Source organism: Sciurus carolinensis, chromosome 1 (assembly GCF_902686445.1).
Source record: "Sciurus carolinensis chromosome 1, mSciCar1.2, whole genome shotgun sequence".
Classification (NCBI taxonomy): domain Eukaryota; kingdom Metazoa; phylum Chordata; class Mammalia; order Rodentia; family Sciuridae; genus Sciurus; species Sciurus carolinensis.
In genome coordinates this window covers 67922781-67944607 of record NC_062213.1, presented here as the reverse complement: position 1 = coordinate 67944607, position 21827 = coordinate 67922781, and the positions used below count along the sequence as shown (strand labels likewise).

The following is a 21827-nucleotide window of genomic DNA, read 5'->3' as shown; positions in this document are numbered from 1 at the left end:
GGCTTTATCCCGTCTCTCACAGAAGGCTTTATATTTTGGGGTCCCTCAGTGAAACTGTGACCCTGTTAAAGTGTCCATATGTTAAATAATACTACAGAATTTCCACAGTTTAATCACATAAAATATCAGTGCTTTCCTCACAGTATTATCTAATATGAGCCTGTGAATATAGGTTACCTATCTTTCTTGGGAAAGGAGAGTTTGTATTCATTTGTGTGCTTGTCTTCTGAGATAAACCTGGTTTCTCTTTTAAGTTGTCTGACAAACTATGTGAAGTATCATAAATCTCAAAAGCAACTTCCATCTCTTCTCTTGTCATCACTGTAAAATAATGAGGTTGATAAACCAAGTCTTACATAACCAGCCTTTCATCATATACCTGAATTCTTATTATTTTTCCTTTAGAAATGATACAAAATCTTTGAGGTCCCAAACTCTTTTCTTGTAATTATATTCTGAAAGTATCTATGGGATGAATTATGAGAGTTCATTCTACAACTATTGATGATTTGATACTGGTTTGGTAGACAAAGAGTAGAAGATTGAGATTTTTATCTTTAGTTTTATGTTGTTTATTAAGACTGTGAACTTAGACATATTATTTAACTTTTTGCCTATCATTTTCTCCTCTGTAGTGGGGGTTAAAAATATTTGTTCTCCTTATTTCATAGGGTTGTTGATTATGATTATGAGATCATATATTATGAAAATATTAAGCCCACGTAAGATGGTATTAGAAAATCTGAGAATGAACTCTTAGTTAGAAAAGTACTGTGTAAAAGATGATCTGCAAAAAAGAATATTAATAGTTTAGTGTTTACTCTGTACCAGGCATTACTTTTGAAAATACTTGATAATTTCTAGCATTACTTTTGAAAATTCTTTATAAATTCTATAATATTCAATATATATGATGTTATACTCTTGGGGGAAAAACCTGAAGCAAGAAGGGCAAAATGTTAGAATTCAGTAGATTTAATAGTGAATATTTGTATGTTCACCATATTTTCTAAAAATTATAGCAATATTTCATAACATTAAAAAATAACCAGCAGACTGGAATTGTGGCACAGTAGTAGAGCACTTGCCTGACATGTGTGAGGCCTTGGGTTTGATACTCAGCACTACATATAAATAAATAAAATAAAAGATCTATTGACAATGCTGGGGTTGTGGCTCAGTGGTAGAGTGCTTGCCTAGCATGTGTGAGGCTCTGGGTTCGATTCTCAGCACAACATATAAATAAATAGGTAAAATAAAGGTCCATCAACAACTAAAAAAAATTTAAAAATAAAGATCCATTGACAACTAAAAAAATATTTTAAAATAAATAATCACCTTTTGACAAGATAAGCATTTTAGTTGGTATGTTTATGTACTTGAGAATGATATAAACATTAATCTAATACCAGTTGCACAAGTATGAAAACAATTTTTACACATTTATCTAATGGCGTTTTTTTGCAATTAAAATTTGTTAATTTTTTTTTATATCTGCAGGTTTATAAAGTTCTTGTCTCTGTGGGGAGGAGTGAATGGTTTGTCTTCAGGAGATATGCAGAGTTTGACAAACTTTACAACACTGTAAGTAATTGTCTACAGGATTTCTACTTAAAACACCTGAGAAAACCCCAAAAGAACATTTATTTGAATGAATAACTTAATACTCACATACATCAGACAAGCAGAAAAGAGTAAGGGATTCTTCAAAAGCATCCTAACTTTGAAATTCTTACAAATAAGGATGTAAAGAGGACTATTGACTGATTCCAAATAAACTGTTGAAAATATGAGAACTAATGAACTGCTTATACATTTTACTATCATAGAATATTAGAAATAATCCTTCATACCAAATAATAGTTGTTACTCATCATAAGGAATTGCCCAACTGTAAGCTTTAGATCTGAAAGTCTATTATGAGCCCACCCTCCTTCCATATATCATTTTTAGTTAGGGATAAGTCCTAGGATTGTTGTGGTTTTGTTGTTATTGTTTGGTTGGTTGGTTGGTTTTTTGTATTGTGGATTAAATGCAGAGGTGCTTTACTACTGAACCACATCACCATTTCCCCAGCTATTTTTTTAAGTATTAATTTGAAACGGGGTCTCGCTAAGTTGCTAAGGATCTCACTAAGTTACTGAGGCTGGCCTTGAACTTGCAATCCTCCTGCCTCAGCCTTCCAAGTTGCTAGAATTATAGTTGGGCATCACCATGACCAGCCAGAATTGTTTTGTTTGTTTGTTATTGCTGTACTAGAAACTGAACCCAGAGGAACTCTGTTATCGAGCCCAGCTCCCTCACTCTACCCCTTTTTCTTATTTTGAGTGAGGGTCTCACTAAGTTGTTCAGGATGGCTTTAAATTTACAACCCTCCTGGGTCAGCTCCCTGAGTAAGTAGGATTACAGGCATACAGGTGTACATCACTGTGTCCAACCATTTTAGATTCTAGATTTTAAGTAACTAAAACAACTGAAATGAGTATTAATTGTCTTTGATGCCTGATGAGTAAGATTTTTTTTAAGTGGGTTTTTTAAAAAATTGGTTTGTTTTTAGATATATATGTCAGTAGAATGTATTTTGCCATGAGTGAGATCTTAAGAGACCATTGACTACTTAAATAACTAAACCCTGTTTTTATATGTTCATAATTAATATAGTAAAGATATTCATAATAATAATAATGTTTGAAGTTGTATGTACTTTCTAAAGTTGATAGCAAAACATCAAGGTCATTATAACTCATCAGGCCAGATCCCACCAAGTACTAATGTTGATGGGGGTTGTTGCATTGAAAGCCTTATGTGGAGGACAAAGAATGCCTCTTAGTTCAACCCCACATTAGGGTAGCTCTGGGTTCCAAACTTTGCTTCAGTTAAGTAAAAAGCAATTGTGGCCAGACATGGTGGTGCCCAGAGACTCTGGAGGCTAAGGCAGGAAAATAGCAAGTTTGTGACCAGCCTTGGCAACTTATCAAGATCCTTAAAAAAAAAAAAACTTAAAAAACTGAAAGTGTAGCTAAGTGGTAAAGCACCTGTGGGTTCTGTCCCTGGTACCAAAAATAAAACAAAGCACACAACTCAAATTCCAAGTTTCAGTTCTTTGTGTTTTCATAATACTGGGATTTCCCAGTGTCACTGTATAATAAGTGAAAAGTTACTAGGCATCCTCTGGGAAAATTGTATTAGATACATAATATGGTAATTTTTAAAATTTTTTAACCCTGTTTCCTGAGCTATATAAATCTGTAAGTTACTATTTGTAAGATTTTTTTTTAAACAATTTTTTTTCCCCACTCAGCCAGGGATTGAACCTAGGGCCTTACACATGCTAGGCAAGTGCTCTACCTCGGAGCTACATGACCAGCATAAGAATTTTTTTTTTTTTTAATGAGGGAAGTTAAGCATATCTCCATTACAAAACAAATTATTTCCTAAATGGGCCAGAATAATGTCTGTCTATATAACTTTGCATTATTCCATCTTATTTAGCATTTCACTATAGCTGTATTTATTCCAAATAACATTCAAATAACATCCTAGTCGAAATTAAACTCAAAAAATATATTAAAGTTTTTAAATGACATTTGTTCCTGTGAAAAATTAATATATATTCTAGAAAATCTAAATAATTAAGTAAAACTAGATTAAACTTTAAAGTCAGTCATCAGGCTGGTGATGTAGTTCTGTAGTACAGTACTTGAGTAGCACGCATGAGACCCTGGGTTCAACCCCTGGCACTGCAAAAATTCATAAATACATTTTACTGTATTTTCTTCTATTCTGTATTATTTTCTTTAATATATGTGCAACTGAAATAGCTTATAGCTTTGAATATTACTTGATCAAAGGATATGAGATTCTTTTAACAATAGAGTTTGTATGTGGGAATATCCTTTATAATTTTTAGTTTTTTTTTTTTTTTTTTTTTTTAAGAAATGGTATACTTTGGAGCCTGGGTGAGGGTTGAACTATTAGATCTAAAATACCCTTAAAATACCCATTAAAGCTCTTATATACCTGTCATCTACATGGTTAGCATTTTTTTGAGGTCTATACAAATCTTATTAAACCCATCAAAACATTTAAGTTATTCTTGGGTAAAAATAATACAGCAGTAGTATCACAGATATACACAACACACTTCAGATTTTATCATCTGTCTTATTTTTCTTATATTTCTCTTCCTTTTCATTTTTTGGGGTTTTTTTTTTTTTTTTCTTTCTTTTTATACCAGGGGTTGAACCCAGGGTCATTTAACCACCAAGCTACATCCCCAGCCCTTTTTTATATTTTATTAGACAAGGTCTGCTGAGTTGCTCAGGGCCTCGCTAAGTTTCCTGAGGCTGGGTTTGAACTTGGGATCCTCCTGCCTCAGCCTCCAAAGTTGCTGGGATTACAGGCATGCACCACTGTGCCTGGCAGGTTTTTTTCTTATTTCATCATTTTCTTTGTCTCTTTTTTAACCTAACTGCTTTTAATTCTGCCTTCTGTGGTGAGGGACAAAGAAAAAACTAGGAGACTGATATCATTTGTGTTCTTTGAAATTACAGAGAGCAGGTTAAACCTGGCCTAGGCTAGGGTTGTGTAGCTCAGTGGGAGTTTAGGAAATTTTTCTGTATAAAGTTTATAGATGGATGCTTCTGGAAAAAGAAAATAAAAGTAATCATGCAGTAAGATAACCAAAACAAGCTTTCCTCTTTTATCTTTATGCTTAAAGATTCTCAAATATTAATAACCCAACTAAGTAATCACCACCTGCTTAATTCATGAAACCTCATGAAGACCTGTCTCTGATGCAGATCTCCTCTGCTGAGTTTTTATAAGAAAACTGAGGCATATGGATATTGAGTAACTTATCCAAGGTCACAAAGATACTGAGTGTTTTATTGGGACAAAATAGAATGGTTAATCTGTGGTATTTTATTGGAATGATTTAATATTATACATTGTATGATCATATATTTAAGTGATCATATATTAGGGTGAATTTTCTTCAAAATCAGATTGTATTTGGTTTTAGTATATACATTACTAGAAGACCTTTAAAATTAATTCACGTGATTCTACTTTTAAAAATTTTTAGTTGAAGAAGCAGTTTCCTGCTATGGCCCTGAAGATTCCTGCCAAGAGAATATTTGGTGATAATTTTGATCCAGGTAAGCATTAACTTTATAGACAACCATTAAGTAAGTTATGGTTGAAGTTTGAAGAAGTAGTTAACTTATTCATTGCATTGCATAGTAGTACAAGAATTTTAAAAGTCAGTTCCTTCCATGTTCTGTTAAAATAATGCCTCAGGAAGGTATTTACTCTCTTTACTCACGATTAAGCACTTTTTGTGTTTTCTTTAATTCATTCACTTCTCAAAACAACCCTGAGGAGATGGGCATGACTGTTAATCATCACTACTCTGTTGATAAACTAAAGCATTTATAGGCTTATTATTTTGGCCAGGGTCCTATACAGGTAGTAAATTACAGATTTGGAAGGAAATTCAAGCAGTCTGACTTCAGGTAAATTTACTGGTTCTTAGGTACATGCTCTGTACATAGCATCCTACAGTCTTCTCTATGGCATAACAAAAAGATTACCCTTTGGGAGACTTGAGACCCCAGTGTCTAAGGAATCTAGAGACTCAAACCTTCTCTAGAATCCAAGTGATGGATCTAGGTCATAGTTGGCTACTTGTAGTGATAGAAGTCTCTTTATTCATCATGAATTCCATAAGGAGATAGAACTCATCTCTATTCCACAGAATTCTGAATGGATTGCGCTTCCTCCCCAACTAATTTGTTTATATCCTTTAACCCCACTAAATCTATGATACCTGCATATCTGCTTTCATGGTCCCTTGAGAGAAGTGCTCTCAAATCACTTACCTTGACTGTATTTTCTCTGTCCAACCTACTTTTCACTATTTCCTGTGGAATTCTGCCCATGATTAACAAACTCCTCTTTAGTCTCCATCTTTTAAATATTTTTTTCACATTCTTGCTTTAATTAAACCCTTGTTTTCCCCCGAAAGGTTGCTGGATTATCCCTTCAACTGAAGGTTCTATATTCTTTACACCTTGTGAACCGCAGGATTGATTAGAGAATGTTCTTACTGTCATATGCAGAAATTTTTTTTCCTGGGAGGTGTATAGTACATGTCATTGTATTTACTAACCTGTCTTGTTGAGCTGTAGATTTTGTGAAAGTGGAAACGATATCTTTAAGTTGATTGTAGTATCTGGTATATACTAGATTTTAAAATAGTACTGTATATACATGAAGTCATTAATAAAGAGAAGCAAGGAAAAATTGAGTTGGTACAACAAAGCCAGATGTTAGATTCTGTAGGATTGATTGTATGGACCAATGTGTTTTGTATTCTTGTCTTGAGAATCAGAATACTTTTTCCCCCAGTTGACCTATTATGCAGAAAATATGTAAATCAAATAATTATGGAACTGTTTTGTTGGTACAACAGAGAGGTATCTTTTTGGAGCATAGGTTGAAAAGCATCATATGGGTAAGATGTGGGCCTTAGAGATATTTGAGCAAGGGTTGACATGATATGAGGCGAACTAAAATATGCAGTAGACACAGCAAAGAGAAGAGACTAAACAGAGATGGAAGACTGGTAGGGAATATTCTTAGTCCTAGCATTAGATAATGAGCATGAAGACTGGAGTGCTCATGAGGTAAAAATTGAGCCACGTGCAAGACTCTTAATTAAAAATATTGAAGAAATCTTGATAATTACTTAAGTAAAAGGAGAACCAAAAATAGTAAAACTGTAAGACCTGGGTGACTGAGACAATTAATTAATTTGAAGTGGCAGAAATGCATTAAGACGAACCCAACTGCATGTTAATAATGATGAAACTTGAACTTGGATTTGTGTTCTCTGGAGCCCTTGGTTGAATCCTTGAGGCTGAATTATTTCATCAAGGACAGGCGGCAAAACAGTAAAAGACTTGCATTGTCACTGCTTTGTTAGAGAAGGCAAAATACACCAGGCTGCGTGTTTTGGTGAATTAACTATTTGACCCTAAAAATTGATTTTTGTTAAAGAACCATTTGAAATCTATCCTGAGCATATTGTATATGACTTGCTGACAGTGAAGCAGATTGTATGTGTATCATAGAGATCTTGAAAAGCCCTGCACTGAGGAAATCAAATCTACTAAAAGCTCCAAAGATAGATAAGATGCTTGGCATTCTCATATCGTGCTGGTGGGCATGCACAGTATTCCTTCAGGAAAGGAATGTGATAATATTAGCAAAACTTTTTTGTATATTTCACCTTGGCCAAGAAATAACATTTTTAGGAATCTATCCCAAAGATAAACTGCATATAATGAGAAACTGTATATGAAATGATATACATGAAAAAATGTATACTGTGACATGATTTTTACTAGCAAAATCTGAAATCAACTGCAATATCCTTCCAAGTCTGTTACGCAATATAGCTGTAAAAACCAGAAAGCTCTTTGTGTATTGCTATGGAGTGACCAGAAAAAGGGTGCAGATGAGTTTGTATAGTGTGTATTTTTTGTGTAGGAAAAAGTGTGGGAATTCAAGAAGAAGTAATAAATAAATCAGAAATTAATAAACCAGTGATTAATAAAACCCCTGAAGAAGACAAGGGGAAGCAACAGGGGTGGAAGTTAGATGTCTCATCTTGTTTATTTCTTTGACTTCGGAACCATGTACACATTTTAAACAATTTAAAAACAAAAATAAAAATGCAATGACAAAACAATTTCTAAGACATTTTTTTAAACTTATTCATAGTGTCTATTAAGTGCTTTCCAAGGTACTATGTTGAGGACTAAAGATAGTAAGAGTTTTTTGGTTTGCTTTTTGGTTTTGGTTTTGATTTTTTGCAGAACTGGGGATTGAACCCAGAGGTGCTCTACCACAGAGCAACATAATCACCCTTTTAAAATTTTATTTTGAGACAGGATCTCACTAAGTTGCTGAGGCTGGCCTTGAATTTGCAGTCCTCCAGCCTCAGCCTCTTTAGTAGCTGAAATTTTCAGGTGTGTACTACTCCATCTAGCAAGATTTTTTATGATCCTTGCCGTCAACAGCTCTTGTAGAAACCACTTTTTATTTCTCAATTTTAACCTTCTATTCATCTTTTAAAGATACATTAATGTAAGGTCTCTATTGGAAAGATTTTTAAAAGTATATATCTCCAACTATAGTTTTTTTTTTTTTAATATTTTGGGTTTTTAGTTGTAGGTGGACACAATATCTTTATTTTTATGTGGTGCTGAGGATCAAACCTAGGCCTCATGCATGCTAGGTGAGCACTCTAACACTGAGCCACAACCCCAGCCCTAACTATAGTTCTTAAAGATAGTATGTCAACCTTATATATATCTTAAAGATAGTATGTCAACCTCAGCAAGTACCAAATATGAGCATTTTTTTGGGGGGGTGGTTACCAGAGATTGAACTCAGTGTGGCTTAGTGAAGCCACATCCCCAGCCCTCTTTTGTATTTTATTTAGAGACAGGGTCTCACTGAGTTGCTTAGCATCTTGCTTTTGCTGAGGCTGACTTTGAACTCGAGATCCTCCTGCCTCAGCCTCCTGAGCCACTGAGATTACAGGCATGCACCACTGCACTCAGTTAAAGGGCATATTTTAATGCACATTTTAGTCTGATTTGGAGTTATTTTCAGATATTTGCGTGCTTAATTTTGATTTTAAAATTAAGTTTGAAATTGCCCCTAAAGTCTGACTACTATTGGACTTGTTATTTCATTGCTTTTTCTTCTCTTTTCATAGAGAGCCTACAGAGGGATTCCAAGTCTGTGTAAAGTCAGTAATGAAATGAAAAGTCTAGCAGGACTGAGTATAGCAGAGCTATATTTCAAAGAGGAAAAGAAATTCCTATTTTCATTCTGGTCTTCAAAGTAAAATATATCTTCTCTAAGTATCCACAGAATAATTTAAAACTGCTTCCATATGGTCATTAGATTTTCTTTTAACATTATAAATGAAATCATTCATTTTAGTTCTTTCTTACAAAATACTAAATCCAGTTCCTGAGAAATGTCTTTGAACTACAGTCTTTAAAATTTATATTTTATTTTTTGTGTTGAACACCTGTACCTTACTTACATTTAAGAAGTAGGAAGACCTGGGGTTATAGCTCAGTGGTAGAGCACCCCCCTCGCGTGGGTGAGGCCCTGGGTTCGATCCTCATCACCACGTAAACATAAAATAAAGGTATCATGTCCACCTACAACTAAAAAAAAAATTATACACACACACACACACACACACACACACATATATAAAGAAGTAGGAGAAAAACTTTAGACTGGAAGTAACTCATAACTTTGGTGACAAGCACTATATATTAAAACCTTTATTGAGTGGAAATCAATTTCACTATGCCCCATTGTTAAGTATAATATTGTTTATAGGTTTTTATCTAGATGTTCACCATTAAGGGGCACTGTCTCAAATAGCCTATGTCTTCAATTTTTGAAGCCTTTTTTTAATAATTAGGGTTTAGAGTGATTTTTTGACCCTATGATAACTAATAATATGACAATAATGGCTAATGATCGCTTTTTTATCTGCTAGATATTGTGTAAATCTACATGCATTTTTCATTTAGTCCTTTAATTGTGAGGTAAAAATATTGTTATTATTTAATAAGTAAGGAATTAAGTCTTGAAAATACTCAAGGTCAGTGAGTAACAGAGACAAGATACTTGAATAAAGTTTTCCAGTTCCAAGAAACACTTGTGCTTAACATTTATTGCTAAAGTGTGTACTGATAGTTGCATTAGCCTCAGTTGTCCATAAATAGAACACTGTAGATACTGGACAATTATTTGTTAGGAAAGCACACTGGTGTATTTTTCAAGGGATTTTTAACAGCAGGGATTAAACCAGTGGTTTGGTAATATTCTGTTAATGATTTAATTGTCATTACCCAGCCTTAAAGGATTTCTAGTAATCCTTATTTTTTGTTTGCTTTTTTAGTATGATTTGCAGTTATCAATATCACAGTATTGATTTTTTACTAACTTCCTGGTGGTGCATAAGGAGGTGGACAAAGCAAAATGCCTCTCCAAGTTTTGTAGCGAGTCTTATTTAGAATCTAAAATAGGCAGTTCTTGAGAATTTTCTTTTGAGAAATGTACTTGCTTTATGCTAATTCTTTAATCATTGCATATAGACCTCATATATACACATACATATTTTAAGAATTAGTTCCTCCTTGCATACCAAGTAGCATGAATTAAGAAATAGATCATGAATCACAATTTACTATCTTGTGCTTTGAATATTTTGATGATAATTACATAGGCTAACATAAATATTCCTAATAGTTTATATCTCTCTTACAGATTTTATTAAACAAAGGAGAGCAGGACTGAATGAATTCATTCAGAACTTAGTTAGGTACCCAGAGCTTTACAACCAGTAAGTAATTTTTATTATGTTCTAAAGTCTGGTGGTTTGTTCTTAGGTATTGATTGTGTTGTAATTTGTAGCTTATATATATGTTTAATCCCAGCTAATCAGGAGGGCTGAGAGGAGAATTGCAAGTTTAAGCCAACCTCAGCAACTTAGTGAGACCCTTTCTCAAAATTAAAATAAATGAATAAATAAAAAGGGCTAAGGATGTAGCTCAGTAATAGAGTACCCCTGGGTTCAATCCCCAGTACTTAAAACAAAGACAAATAAACAACAAGAACAACAACAAAAAACAAAGAAGAAAAAAAAGAGGATAAAATAAAAATAACTGGGGAACTTTTTCACAGGTCACCTATTTGTGTAATATAAACTTTGCTTTATGGGTGACGATGTGAACAGGATACATGGTTATCGGATTTGTCAGAATCACAACACTGAAGAACTATATTTTTGAGCAGTTTTAATTGTTTGTATCTGTACTGTGGCGAATTGAACCTAGGGCCTTGCACATGCTAGACAAGTACACTACCACAGAGCTGCATTCTCAGCCCTGAGCCATCTTTCTAAAATGACGATCGCCATTTGTATAGTACTTTACAGTTCACAGAGGACTTCTTCCATTCTGAGGAGGTGCTCTGACCTTTTTAAACTTATTTATTTTAGTTTACTAAATTATTTATTTATTTTACTAAATTAATTAAAATACTATGACTAGACCCTGTCTGACATGATCTGCCTACAGCTATGGTTTTCCCCCCATGCTCACAGGTTGAACAAGGTTCAGGGAGGTCCTGTACCTGTAGTAGTAGCACCAGGATTGCCAGTGCAGTAAAAGCAGTATTTTCTATTTCAAAGCTGAGGAGCATTCTTTAACTCAGAGTTCCCATATCACGACTGTTCCTCCACAAGGAGACTTTTGTTAGTTGGTTTTTTGTATAATTTTTTTTTTTAACCTTATGCCTTTCCCCTAGGACAAGTTTTATGCTGTCTTCCTCTTCTGTCTACTCTTCTAACCTCTAATTTTTGCTGTATGCAGGGGAGATTACTTTGAATTGGCATTTCACTGGCAAGTGTTAGTCTAAACTTCTAATACTATATATTGAATACTAAATATTCATTCTGGACCTTGAAGTATACTGTTATAAAGATGTTAATATTTGGCATTAAAATTAGCTAAAAATAATTTTGCTTGTTTTAATTATCAATTTTAAAAATATTGAAGTATAAAATACATATTTCGTAAGTATGCAGCTCAATGGATTTCTTTTTATATACACCTGTACACCTTACAACCCTGCCATGCCATTCGGGATAGAAGATATTAACTACTAAAATAAAATAAATAGCCAAGAGTTTTTTAAACTTAATTAACTTATTTTTTTTTCTTTTTGCACTTCCTTCCTTTATTCTTTGCTCCTTCCCTCTCTTCCTTTCTTACACCATTAACATATCTTTTGTTACACATGTACATACATTTCTGCAGTTTCTGGGTTATAGGATATGTATATGTTTAACTCTAGTGTATAATACCAGATGCCCTTCCAAAGTGATTGTTAAAATTTTGCCCTCTGATCATCAGTGTACAGAATTACATTGCTCACCTCACCCATGCTTAGTATTGTTAGTCTTTCAATTTTAGCCATTCTGGTGACTGGCTAGTGGTATCTTTTTTTTTGCTTTAATTTGTACTCCACTAATTACTAATAAAGTTGACCAAATTATCAGTGATGGTAATATAAAATTACTTACATCAGCATTTAATGCTAACCAAGGCTGAAAGAGTCTTCAGGATGTTCATACACTGTTAGGAGAGAATAAATTGGTACAGCCTCTCTGGAAATCAGTTTAACAGAGTATTTTTAAGTCTTAAAATTGTTTATAACTCAGACCAAGTTTTATAGTTCTAAAAATCTATTCTGCAAATCATAAATGCAGTTCTAGGACTAGGCACAAAGATTGTCAGTTGTAACTTATTTGTAGTAGTGAAAGTTGTGTAGTAAAAAGTTGGAAGCCATTTATCCAAAAGTGGAAAATATAACTTTCAGTGATTCTATATTTTATAACCTCATACATCTATTAAAAAAAATGATTGTTTACAAAGAGTTTTTAACAACATAGGGAAATGCTTACGCTGTAATTTTTAAGGGAAAAACAGTAAGATAAAAATTTTGCAGAAAAAAAAAAAACGAAGTGTGCCAAAATGTTTAATAGTGGTTGCTGCTATGTGGTAAAATCGAAGATCTTTTGCTAACCTTTAATTTTTTTTTTTTTTTTTTTTAATGGTAACAGGGATTGAACCCAGCGGCATTTAACCACTGAGCCACATCCTCAGCCACCACCCTCTTTTTATTTTTTATTTTGAGACAAGATCTCACTAAGTTGCTTAAAGCCTCACTAAATTGCTGAGGCTGGCTTTGAATTTGCAGTCCTCCTGTCTCAGCCTTCCAAATCTCTGGGATTATGAGATAAAATTCACATTTTAACCATTTAAATTTACAATTCAGTGGTTTTTTAATATATTCATCATGTACAACCATTGTTATTATCACCTCAAGTTTAACGATTCTACCACCCCCAAAAAGGAATAGTACCTCTACATTCTTTCTTCCCCCAATTCTTAGCAACCACTAACTTATTTTCTATCTCTAAAGATTGAATTGGAACATTTCATTTAAAATGAAGTCATAGGATATATGAGCTTTTTTTCCTCCCCTTGTTTATTTAGTATAATGTCTTTTGAGGTTCATCCATGTCGTAACATGTGTCAGTAGTTCATTTATTTTTTTGTTACTGAGTTATGTCTATATGTGGATATGACCCATTTTGTTTAGTCATTTTTCATTTGATGGACATTTGAAGTGTTTGCACTTTGGGGCTATTATGAATAATAATACTATAATAGTAATAATAATATTACTATAATGTTATTACTACTAATAATAATAATATTGCTATGAGTATTCATATATGAGTTTTTGTGTGAATATATGTTGTTACTCCTCTTGGATATATACTTAGGAATGGAACTGCTGGAATATCAATAATTATGTTTAACTTTTCAAGGTAGTGCCAAACTTTTCCACAGTTTTTGTGCCATTTTACATTCACACCAGCCTTTCCCTTTTTAAAAGTAATTTTTTATCTTTCAGATTTCCTACAATAAATGTATAGTATTTATATTGAATTATTAAAAATAATTTGGGCTGGAGGTACCAGCTATAGCAATTTAACCATTCGTCAGGATTTCCTTTAGTCTATGCATGGCCTTTTTCAATTTTAGTCCATTTTTTTTTTCTCTTCATCTTGTATTTTTTTACCCATTTTTTCATCTCCATTGGGGATGCTGACTTTAATATGTTCAATATATGTTCTTGGAGAGATCTCCGTATCTTGGAAAAATTTAGACTGTTGCTTTGTGTCTGTATTTAATATACATATATAGATGGTACTTTGCTATTGTTTCTTGTTTCTGGCTGTGACTGGTATTCTCTTTAGGCAGTTACTATATTTGATTTACTCATTTTCCTGGTGATAAATGCCTGTTTTGCTTCCAGTTCACTACTATAGAGAAGGCTGCAATGAATATCCTCGTTAGATACTTTTCACTGGACTTTTATGTAATTTTTTCCTTTGTTTATCCCTAAAACTGGAATTTCTGGGTCCAGAAAAAATGCATACTTGGTTCCTCAAAATATTGCCAGATTTTCCTTTTAGAAAAGTTTCATTCTGCATTCTCACTAGCAACAAACATATAAGGGCATCTCTTTCCCTCTATTCTTACCAACTTTTGATATTATTATCTTTCCTTTTTTTTGCATTTTAGTTTTTTCATTTGTTTTATTCAGTTATGCAGACAGTAGAATATACTTTAATATATCATATATAATATTATCTTTCTAACTTTTGCCAGTTAATGGACTAAAAGTGTTACCTCATAATCATTTTAATTTGTATTTCTGATTTCATAGTAAAGTTAGCATCTTCACAAATTTGCTTGCCATTTGGTTTTTCTCTTTTGTGAACTGCCTGATTATACCTTTAATATTTGTTGTGTTCCCTGTTTATTAAAAAGTTAATTTGATTATTTGTTTTACAATAATGACTATTAATACATTTTACTTAGCTTTCTTGTTATAAATGCTAAAATAGTGGTTTCTCTTTTGATTTTTATTTTAAAGGGAGCAAGTCTCTAGACATGCTTTCAAGCTCATAATAAAATTAATTTTTGTTTTTAGTCCAGATGTCAGAGCATTCCTTCAAATGGATAGCCCAAAACATCAGTCAGATCCATCTGAAGATGAGGATGAAAGAAGTACTCAGAAGGTAGTAAGAGAAATTGTGGGGTTTTTTAACAGAAAAATTAGTATTCCCCAAAAGTGAAATTAGTTACTTTAGGACAACATTTCTCAAAAGGAAGTCATTTTATGCATAGATTTTCATCCACAGTAGATTTTCTTACTCTTGAGGATACCAAAAACAATGTGTGTACCAATTATTGATCACTATTTCTTATAAAATTCGTAGAATTAGTACTTTTTATAGTAAAGAGTCTAATGCATGCTAAAGAAAATTTGAAAATAACAGGTGAGAAGTATTATCCATATTATTGCCACCCAGACGTAGTAATTTTTAACATTTTAGTGATTTTTCTTTTCAATTTTGTCTTAATATATAGGATTTTTAAAGATATCTAAATTACATAGTGTGTACAGTTTTATATTCTGCTTTCTTCAATTTACATCTTATTTTTGACCATTGTATATCTTTATTATCATCATCATCATACTTGAAACTACTGTTTTGAATTTTGGTCAGCAGGAAGGACTTTTTTCAACCAAAATATTATCTATCCCTTCCTTGGCATTGTCAGGTTTTTGTACATAGAACAGTCAGTACACCTGTTGGCATCCACTTTTATTTTGTTGTCTACGTACATAGTCAACAGGTATCCCTAATAATTAGGCTATTCCTAATTTTTAAAGTAAATTGTGATAGCAAATAAGTAAAATAAGCTTGTGTCTTATGAAGATATTTCCAGCATTTACCTTTGAAAGCTATGGGTAAAGGTAAATTGTAATAGTATAATCAAAGTATTTTGATGTAATAATTAGAATATCAGTTACAGATTCTGTATAAATATGATATTCATTATAACTATTGAATATATGCAAGAAAATTATAAGAGTTGAAGTCATTTTTCTTTATAGTGTCTTTTAATTGTGTTATGGTTCTGCTTTTGTGTTTTAAAGATAATAGAGGGCAGGGGTTGTAGCTCAATGGTAGAGTACTTGCGTAACACTTGTGAGGCACTGGGTTTGATCCTCAGCACCACATAAAAATAAATAAATAAAGGTATTGTGTCCATTTGCAACTAAATTTTTTTAAAAAGATGATAATATGATTTGAAACACCAGAGCTAAAGTCTACTTTTGGAAAGTAGACCTATTTCTTTTATGTGATTTTTAGAAAGTAGTGTTTTTCCTTCTCTGATGCCCCAGGAGAATTCTCAGTTAAGAGAACAGAGTTAACTTTGGCATCTGTGACATGGTTGCTCCTAGGACAATGTAAAAGAATATTTTTATTTTATCTCCATGTACCTAGTCAAGAAACAACAACAAATGGGGAAACATTTGCATAAGAAGAAAAGTCATCTATGTAAAAAACTCATACAGTTGGATTTTTTAAAACAATGGTACTTAAGAACCTAGTAGATAAAAGGAACATGAAGAAATACTCTTAGTTAAAAAAAAAAAAAAAAATATATATATATATATATATAACTGTTCAACCTTGATGCTAATGGCAGATGAATTTTGTTTGCTTGTGTGTGAGAGAAAACATTATACTGAAGATTGAATCCTTAGTCTCACATATCCTAGGCAAGCACTCTGCCACTGAGCTATCCCCAGTTCACAAAAGGAATTTTTAAAGGAGAGATTTTTATTTCTCTACCAAATTAACAGAGGTATAAAGTAAATAAAATACTACAGGACTGATGAGGATAAGTACAATAAGAACCCTTGGGCATTATTGGTATCATGATTTTATGCAACTCTTTTGGAAAACAATGTAATATGTATCAAATATTTTTAAAAATTCTATTCACTTAGGAATTTATGCAAATAAGATAATCCTTTACACAGGGGGGAAAAAGGCTGTTATTTCAGTATGATTTATAGAAACATTACAGTCAATCTTTACCATCAATCAGATAGAGCCTGATTGAACTCAATCAGATAAAGTCTCTGTATGATTATGTATTTTAAAGTATTTAAGGTAATATTTTAATCTTTGGCATGCTATTAAGTGAATTCAGTATATAAAACTTGAGAAAAAAACTATGTGCATATTCACACAGTGAACAACAATCAGTTTTAAAAATATAAAAGACTAAATGAAATTACTTGTAAATATTTGCAGAATTATCTGTTGGTAAGGTTGTGGATGTTTAAAAACATCTTTTTTCTAGTATTTTTTATGTATTCCAATTATGGATGTATACTTTAATTGAAAAATGTTAAACTTAATGAGGCCCTAAGCAATTCAGTGAGACTATCTCTAACTGAAATATAAAAAAGGGCTAGGGCTAGGGATGTGGCTCAGTGGTTAATCACCCCTGGGTTCAATCCCTGGTACAAAAAAAAATCCATAGTAACTATGATTTTCCATGTTTTGCTTGCTACATATGTGAGAGTATTGCTGGTTTAGGTCATTTTTAGAATGTAATTATTAAGAACATTTAGGTAGATAACAAAATGAAGTTCATAGCTGGAAGATATGTTAGAGGACATTTGGACCTCTACCGCCTTATTTAAGGAAAAATAGAGATCAAGAGAAGTCAAGAAAGTTATGATGTCAGTTAGTCTTCATTCTATTAATAAATTATACTGTACCCCCAATTTAGTGATTAGATGTCATTTTTAAAAATAGGTATTCATGGGCTGAGTTTTGGTTCCGTGGTAGAGTGCTTGCCTGGCATGTGTGAGGCACTGGGTTAGATTCTCAGCACCACATATAAATAGATAAATAAGATTGAGGTCTATCAACATCTAAAAAAGAAGATTAAAAAAATAGGTATGCATGGGTAAAAGACCCTGGGTTCAATACCCCCCCAAAAAAACAAAGGAAAATTGTTTAATTGGGTATCCCAATATTTTCATCATTTTAGGGATGTGCTCCACTAGTAAAATCATTGCCAAAAAATTAAAGATCTAACTGTATATTAATATAATTTAGGGGACAAATTGTCCATGATGTTTAATCCATATTTACTTGATTCCCTGATAAATGTAAAAAAATTTCATTGAATAGAAAATTGACCCAGTTATCTGCACATTCAATAAAAGAATAAGTATATTGAAATTTCAGCTTTGTTTGAATTATGTTGTCAGGTGCTCTGGAACACTAATATTTAAATATGAAATGTTACTCGCATGTTAAAATTATACCACTGCAGAGCAGGTCTAATTTAATGCACCCTGGAGTATTTATAAATTTTTTTGTCTTATACTATTTTGATTTCTGGGAACTGAGGGTTTTATTATATGAAGATTTTTTCATATAAAGGTATTGGTAGGAGATACATTTTAATTGTAACTATAAAGCCAGTGCTGTCGTTGTTTTTTCGTTAGAAACATACTTCAGAACTTTCAAGGGATGAGAGTATTTGCCATTAAATTTAAAAAATACCTTGTCTTCTGGAGATTATAAGTTTGAAATGAATTTAAATGAAAATATGTATTAAATGTCTCCAAAAGAAATTTAATAAGATAAAATGTTTTTAGTTCTGATTAAAGAGAAAATTTTAAAAGCTTTTTTTCCTATTTATAGCTTATATGAAATTCGGTTATATAGGGCTCTTGTAAAAGTATACATACTTAGAGCATTTATGACCGATTTAATTCTCTCAATGTATAAAGAACTTCAAAGTGAATTTATGTGAAGCAGGATTAACCTATACTTGGCTTTTATGAAATAGCCCTACTTGGACTAGGATCGTAGCTTGTTGGTAGAGCATATACTGGTGGCCCTTTGTTTGACCCCCAGCATCACATGACAAAACTAAATGCTCACTCTGACAGGATAACTAGATTACTCTTTTGGGATTTTGAGCTGAATTTCTAGCTGATATTAGTGAGCTAGAATCTTTTATTAGTTAAATTATTTTATGGCATGTTAGGTGAGTTTAGATTTGTTTCAAAGTTAATACCAGGAATTAAATTTACTATGTTAGTGGTTAAAAAGAGAAAAGTCTATTTAAAATTTCACTACAACTGTGATGTTGGAATCAGAAAACTACTATTGTCTATATTTGCTTTAGAAATAAATTTACCTATCATCAAGTTAAAACTGAAAGCCCAGTATTGACAGTCATCATTGCCTTCATCCTACCATTTTCTGACTTATTAATGAACCATTTAAAAATTTGAAAAACAAGCAGCCTTTTTTAACCAGTTTTCAAAATGTGAAAAAGATCACTCTTAAATTATGATTTCAGTGCCCATCTCTTCCAAGGAGCTTTTTTTGCTTCCAGCATTGATTTATCAACTTCAAACTTGATTTTTGGCTTGCCTTTTTCCTTAACAACTGCTCTTGAAAGTTATGTTAAAATGATTGTATTGTTCCCACATAAATCTACTCAGTTATTAAGAGTTAGTACCTTAGGTTTCTTTAACCTGTACTGATAGCTGTAGTATAATTATGTGTATTTTATTTCAAATCATTCACTGACTGATAATCTTCAAAACTCCAATAAAAATGTTGTTTTTTTCTCCCCATTCACACAGCTACACTCTACCTCACAGAACATCAACCTGGGACCAACTGGAAATCCTCAGTAGGTTTAATTTATTTCAAGCAATCTTTTAACCACATTTTAGGAAGATCTTCTTTAAGAGTGTGAAGATATATGTAATTATATCAGTTTAACTGGGGGAGGGGCTATAATATATGACTGTAATTACAGTGAAAATAGTACTGCCGTATGCTTAACTAACTTACTATTCTAGCTTTTCACTACTTTAGTAGAGCCCTTTTCTAAAGGGCTAAGGTTTTTTTAAAACCATAAATTGTTAATTGAATTTTATTTGTCATTTTTCACTGTTCTGATTTTGTGTGTGTGTGTAAAATCAGTTGACCATATTTTCCAATGGACCATAGGTCCTGTGCTGTATTCTTGGGAGGGGTGGAAATTGTCACAGACTGAATTGTTATTTACGTGGTACTCAGTGTTGTTAGTACACCCTAGTTGTTAGCCAACTTGTTCCTGAGGTGTCACTATAGACATGAGCATATTAAAAGGTATTAAACTTTGTCTGGTTTCCCACGTATTTCTGTATTTATTTGAGCACAGGGGAAACATTTCAAGGAACACATTCTGAGAAATGTTGAACAGGACCAGAGATGGCAAATAAAACACCATCTGTAGTGTTAGCTCCAACAGTTAATTGGAAGTGAATGCCTAGAACACTCAATACAAAAGATTACAAGACTGCTGCCTGAGTCAGTTTGAGAAGTGCCCAGATTGATTAGTGATGTCTGGCATGGATTGGAGGAAGAATGTAGTGTTGTCATTCTAATTTGTAGCCTTCCAGGATTACTGGATTAATCCCAAAGCATTCTTTTATCCCAGGGCACCACATACTTTCTCTACCCTTTTCTACATAGAGAGTGAGTATAAACGGATGGAAGAGGTGAACCAAGGATTAGATCCTGGGACACTTCAACATCATGAGTTCAAGGGAAGAAACTGATCTTGGAGAATGAGAAAGAATAATCAGGAAAATAGGAGGAAAACCAGGAATGTGGTGTCCTAATGTCAGAAGAAGAGAATGTCTCAAGGAAGAGGGAGTAATTAAACTCTAAGCCTTACTGGATAGGGCAAGTTAGATAAAGATTGAAAAATGACTACTGGATTTGATAAATCATTGATGACTTCTGTGAGCAGTCTCAATAGTGTTGGGCACAAGACCTTGATAGGGAAAGGGTTCACAAGAGAACTAGAGAAGAGGACAGCTGTATAGACCCCTACTGGGAAGAGTTTAGAACACATCCTAGGGCTAGGGATTGCTGCAAAGGAAACCAAAGAAATGGAATAGAAGAGGACATTTTGGTTTTGAGCATTCTTTGCTGTCATTCATAGCATTGAACAAACTGTCATTACAAAAGAGAAATTTGCTTTGAATTAGAGTTCCTCACCAACAGCAAACCATGGGACCTTAGCCTCTCTGCTGTGATTTCATTTTGTACTGTTACATTTGTTTGCTTTTGATGCTTCCCAAGTCATCGTCCCCCCCCCCATTGTATCCCACTCCACCATATACTGGGGATTGAACCCAGGGACTCTGTACCACTGAGCTACATCCCCAGACCTTTTTATTTATTTTTTTTTTATTTTGAGATAGGGTATCACTTGCTGAGGCTGTCCTTGAACTTGGGATCCTCCTGCCGCAGCTTCCTGAGTCACTTGGATTATAGGCATGTGCCACCAGGCCATCTTGGCTTTTTTTAAAAAATTATTTTAATATTTTAGCATATCAAGATCAAAATAGTCCAGAGAACAGGTTTTTAAGGAAAAAACATCTGAATGTAGTTAAATATTTATCTCACTAAACTTTTCCTGTTACTGTTTTGCCCTGGTGATTCTCTTAGCTATGAATTGGCTTTATTTTTGTGTGCATGAGCTACTGGGAATGATACCCAGGGACTCTTTACCATTACATCTACAGCCCTTTTTATTTTAATCTTGAGGCAGGGTCTTTCTAAATTGCTTAGGCTGGCTTCAAACTCATATTTCTCCTGCCTCAGTCTCCTGAATCACTGAGATTACAGTCATGTACCACTATTCTGGGCTAACTTTTTTTTTTTTAATCAGTTGATGGAAATTTCAATTCTAATTGGAATTATTCTCTTTCCTCAGTATAATTTAGGAATTCAGCCTGTCATGAAGGAAGTAGGTCTTCTGGCTACTTAAGCTCAATTTTCTGCTGTTCATTGTGTTTGCCTACATATAGCCAGTGCCCTTGTTACCTAATAGTTTAAAATAAACAAAAGGACAGTTTTGGTATTCCCTCTGGCTTTTCTGTCCTAGCTTTCCTTTATTACCATTCAAGAGAATGAGCTTTTATTTATAATATAAAATATGTGATTTACATGTAAAAGTCTATGAAGACTCTTCTCTTTTCCCACCCTAGTTTTCTTAGCATCTTTATTACACCTCACATTTAGTAATTTTCTTTTCAGAAGAATTGCCAGTGTCCTTGGAATGTATTTATGTGGTTATTCAGTTTCCTTACTAACAACATTGGTGAGGCCGATGAGTTAGTAAAATTGATTTAGACAGAAGCTGCTTTGAGTTCAAAACTGTATGTGTGTTCTGTTTAGAGAT

General features: G+C 33.1%; 1 protein-coding gene across 8 annotated transcripts in view; it reads left to right on the top strand.

The window, feature by feature from the left end:
* Window positions 1–21827, top strand: part of Sgk3 (serum/glucocorticoid regulated kinase family member 3) — a 110974-nt gene that overhangs the window by 66342 nt on the left and 22805 nt on the right. For 7 of the 8 annotated variants that reach the window (XM_047516956.1, XM_047516973.1, XM_047516912.1 and 4 more), the window contains 5 exons: window positions 1501–1584; window positions 5087–5159; window positions 10372–10447; window positions 14677–14764; window positions 19228–19277. In XM_047516956.1, the coding sequence (XP_047372912.1) occupies window positions 1501–1584; window positions 5087–5159; window positions 10372–10447; window positions 14677–14764; window positions 19228–19277 (371 nt within the window). The remainder of the gene's footprint in view (window positions 1–1500; window positions 1585–5086; window positions 5160–10371; window positions 10448–14676; window positions 14765–19227; window positions 19278–21827) is intronic. The other variant, XM_047516965.1, reaches the window with a different exon arrangement.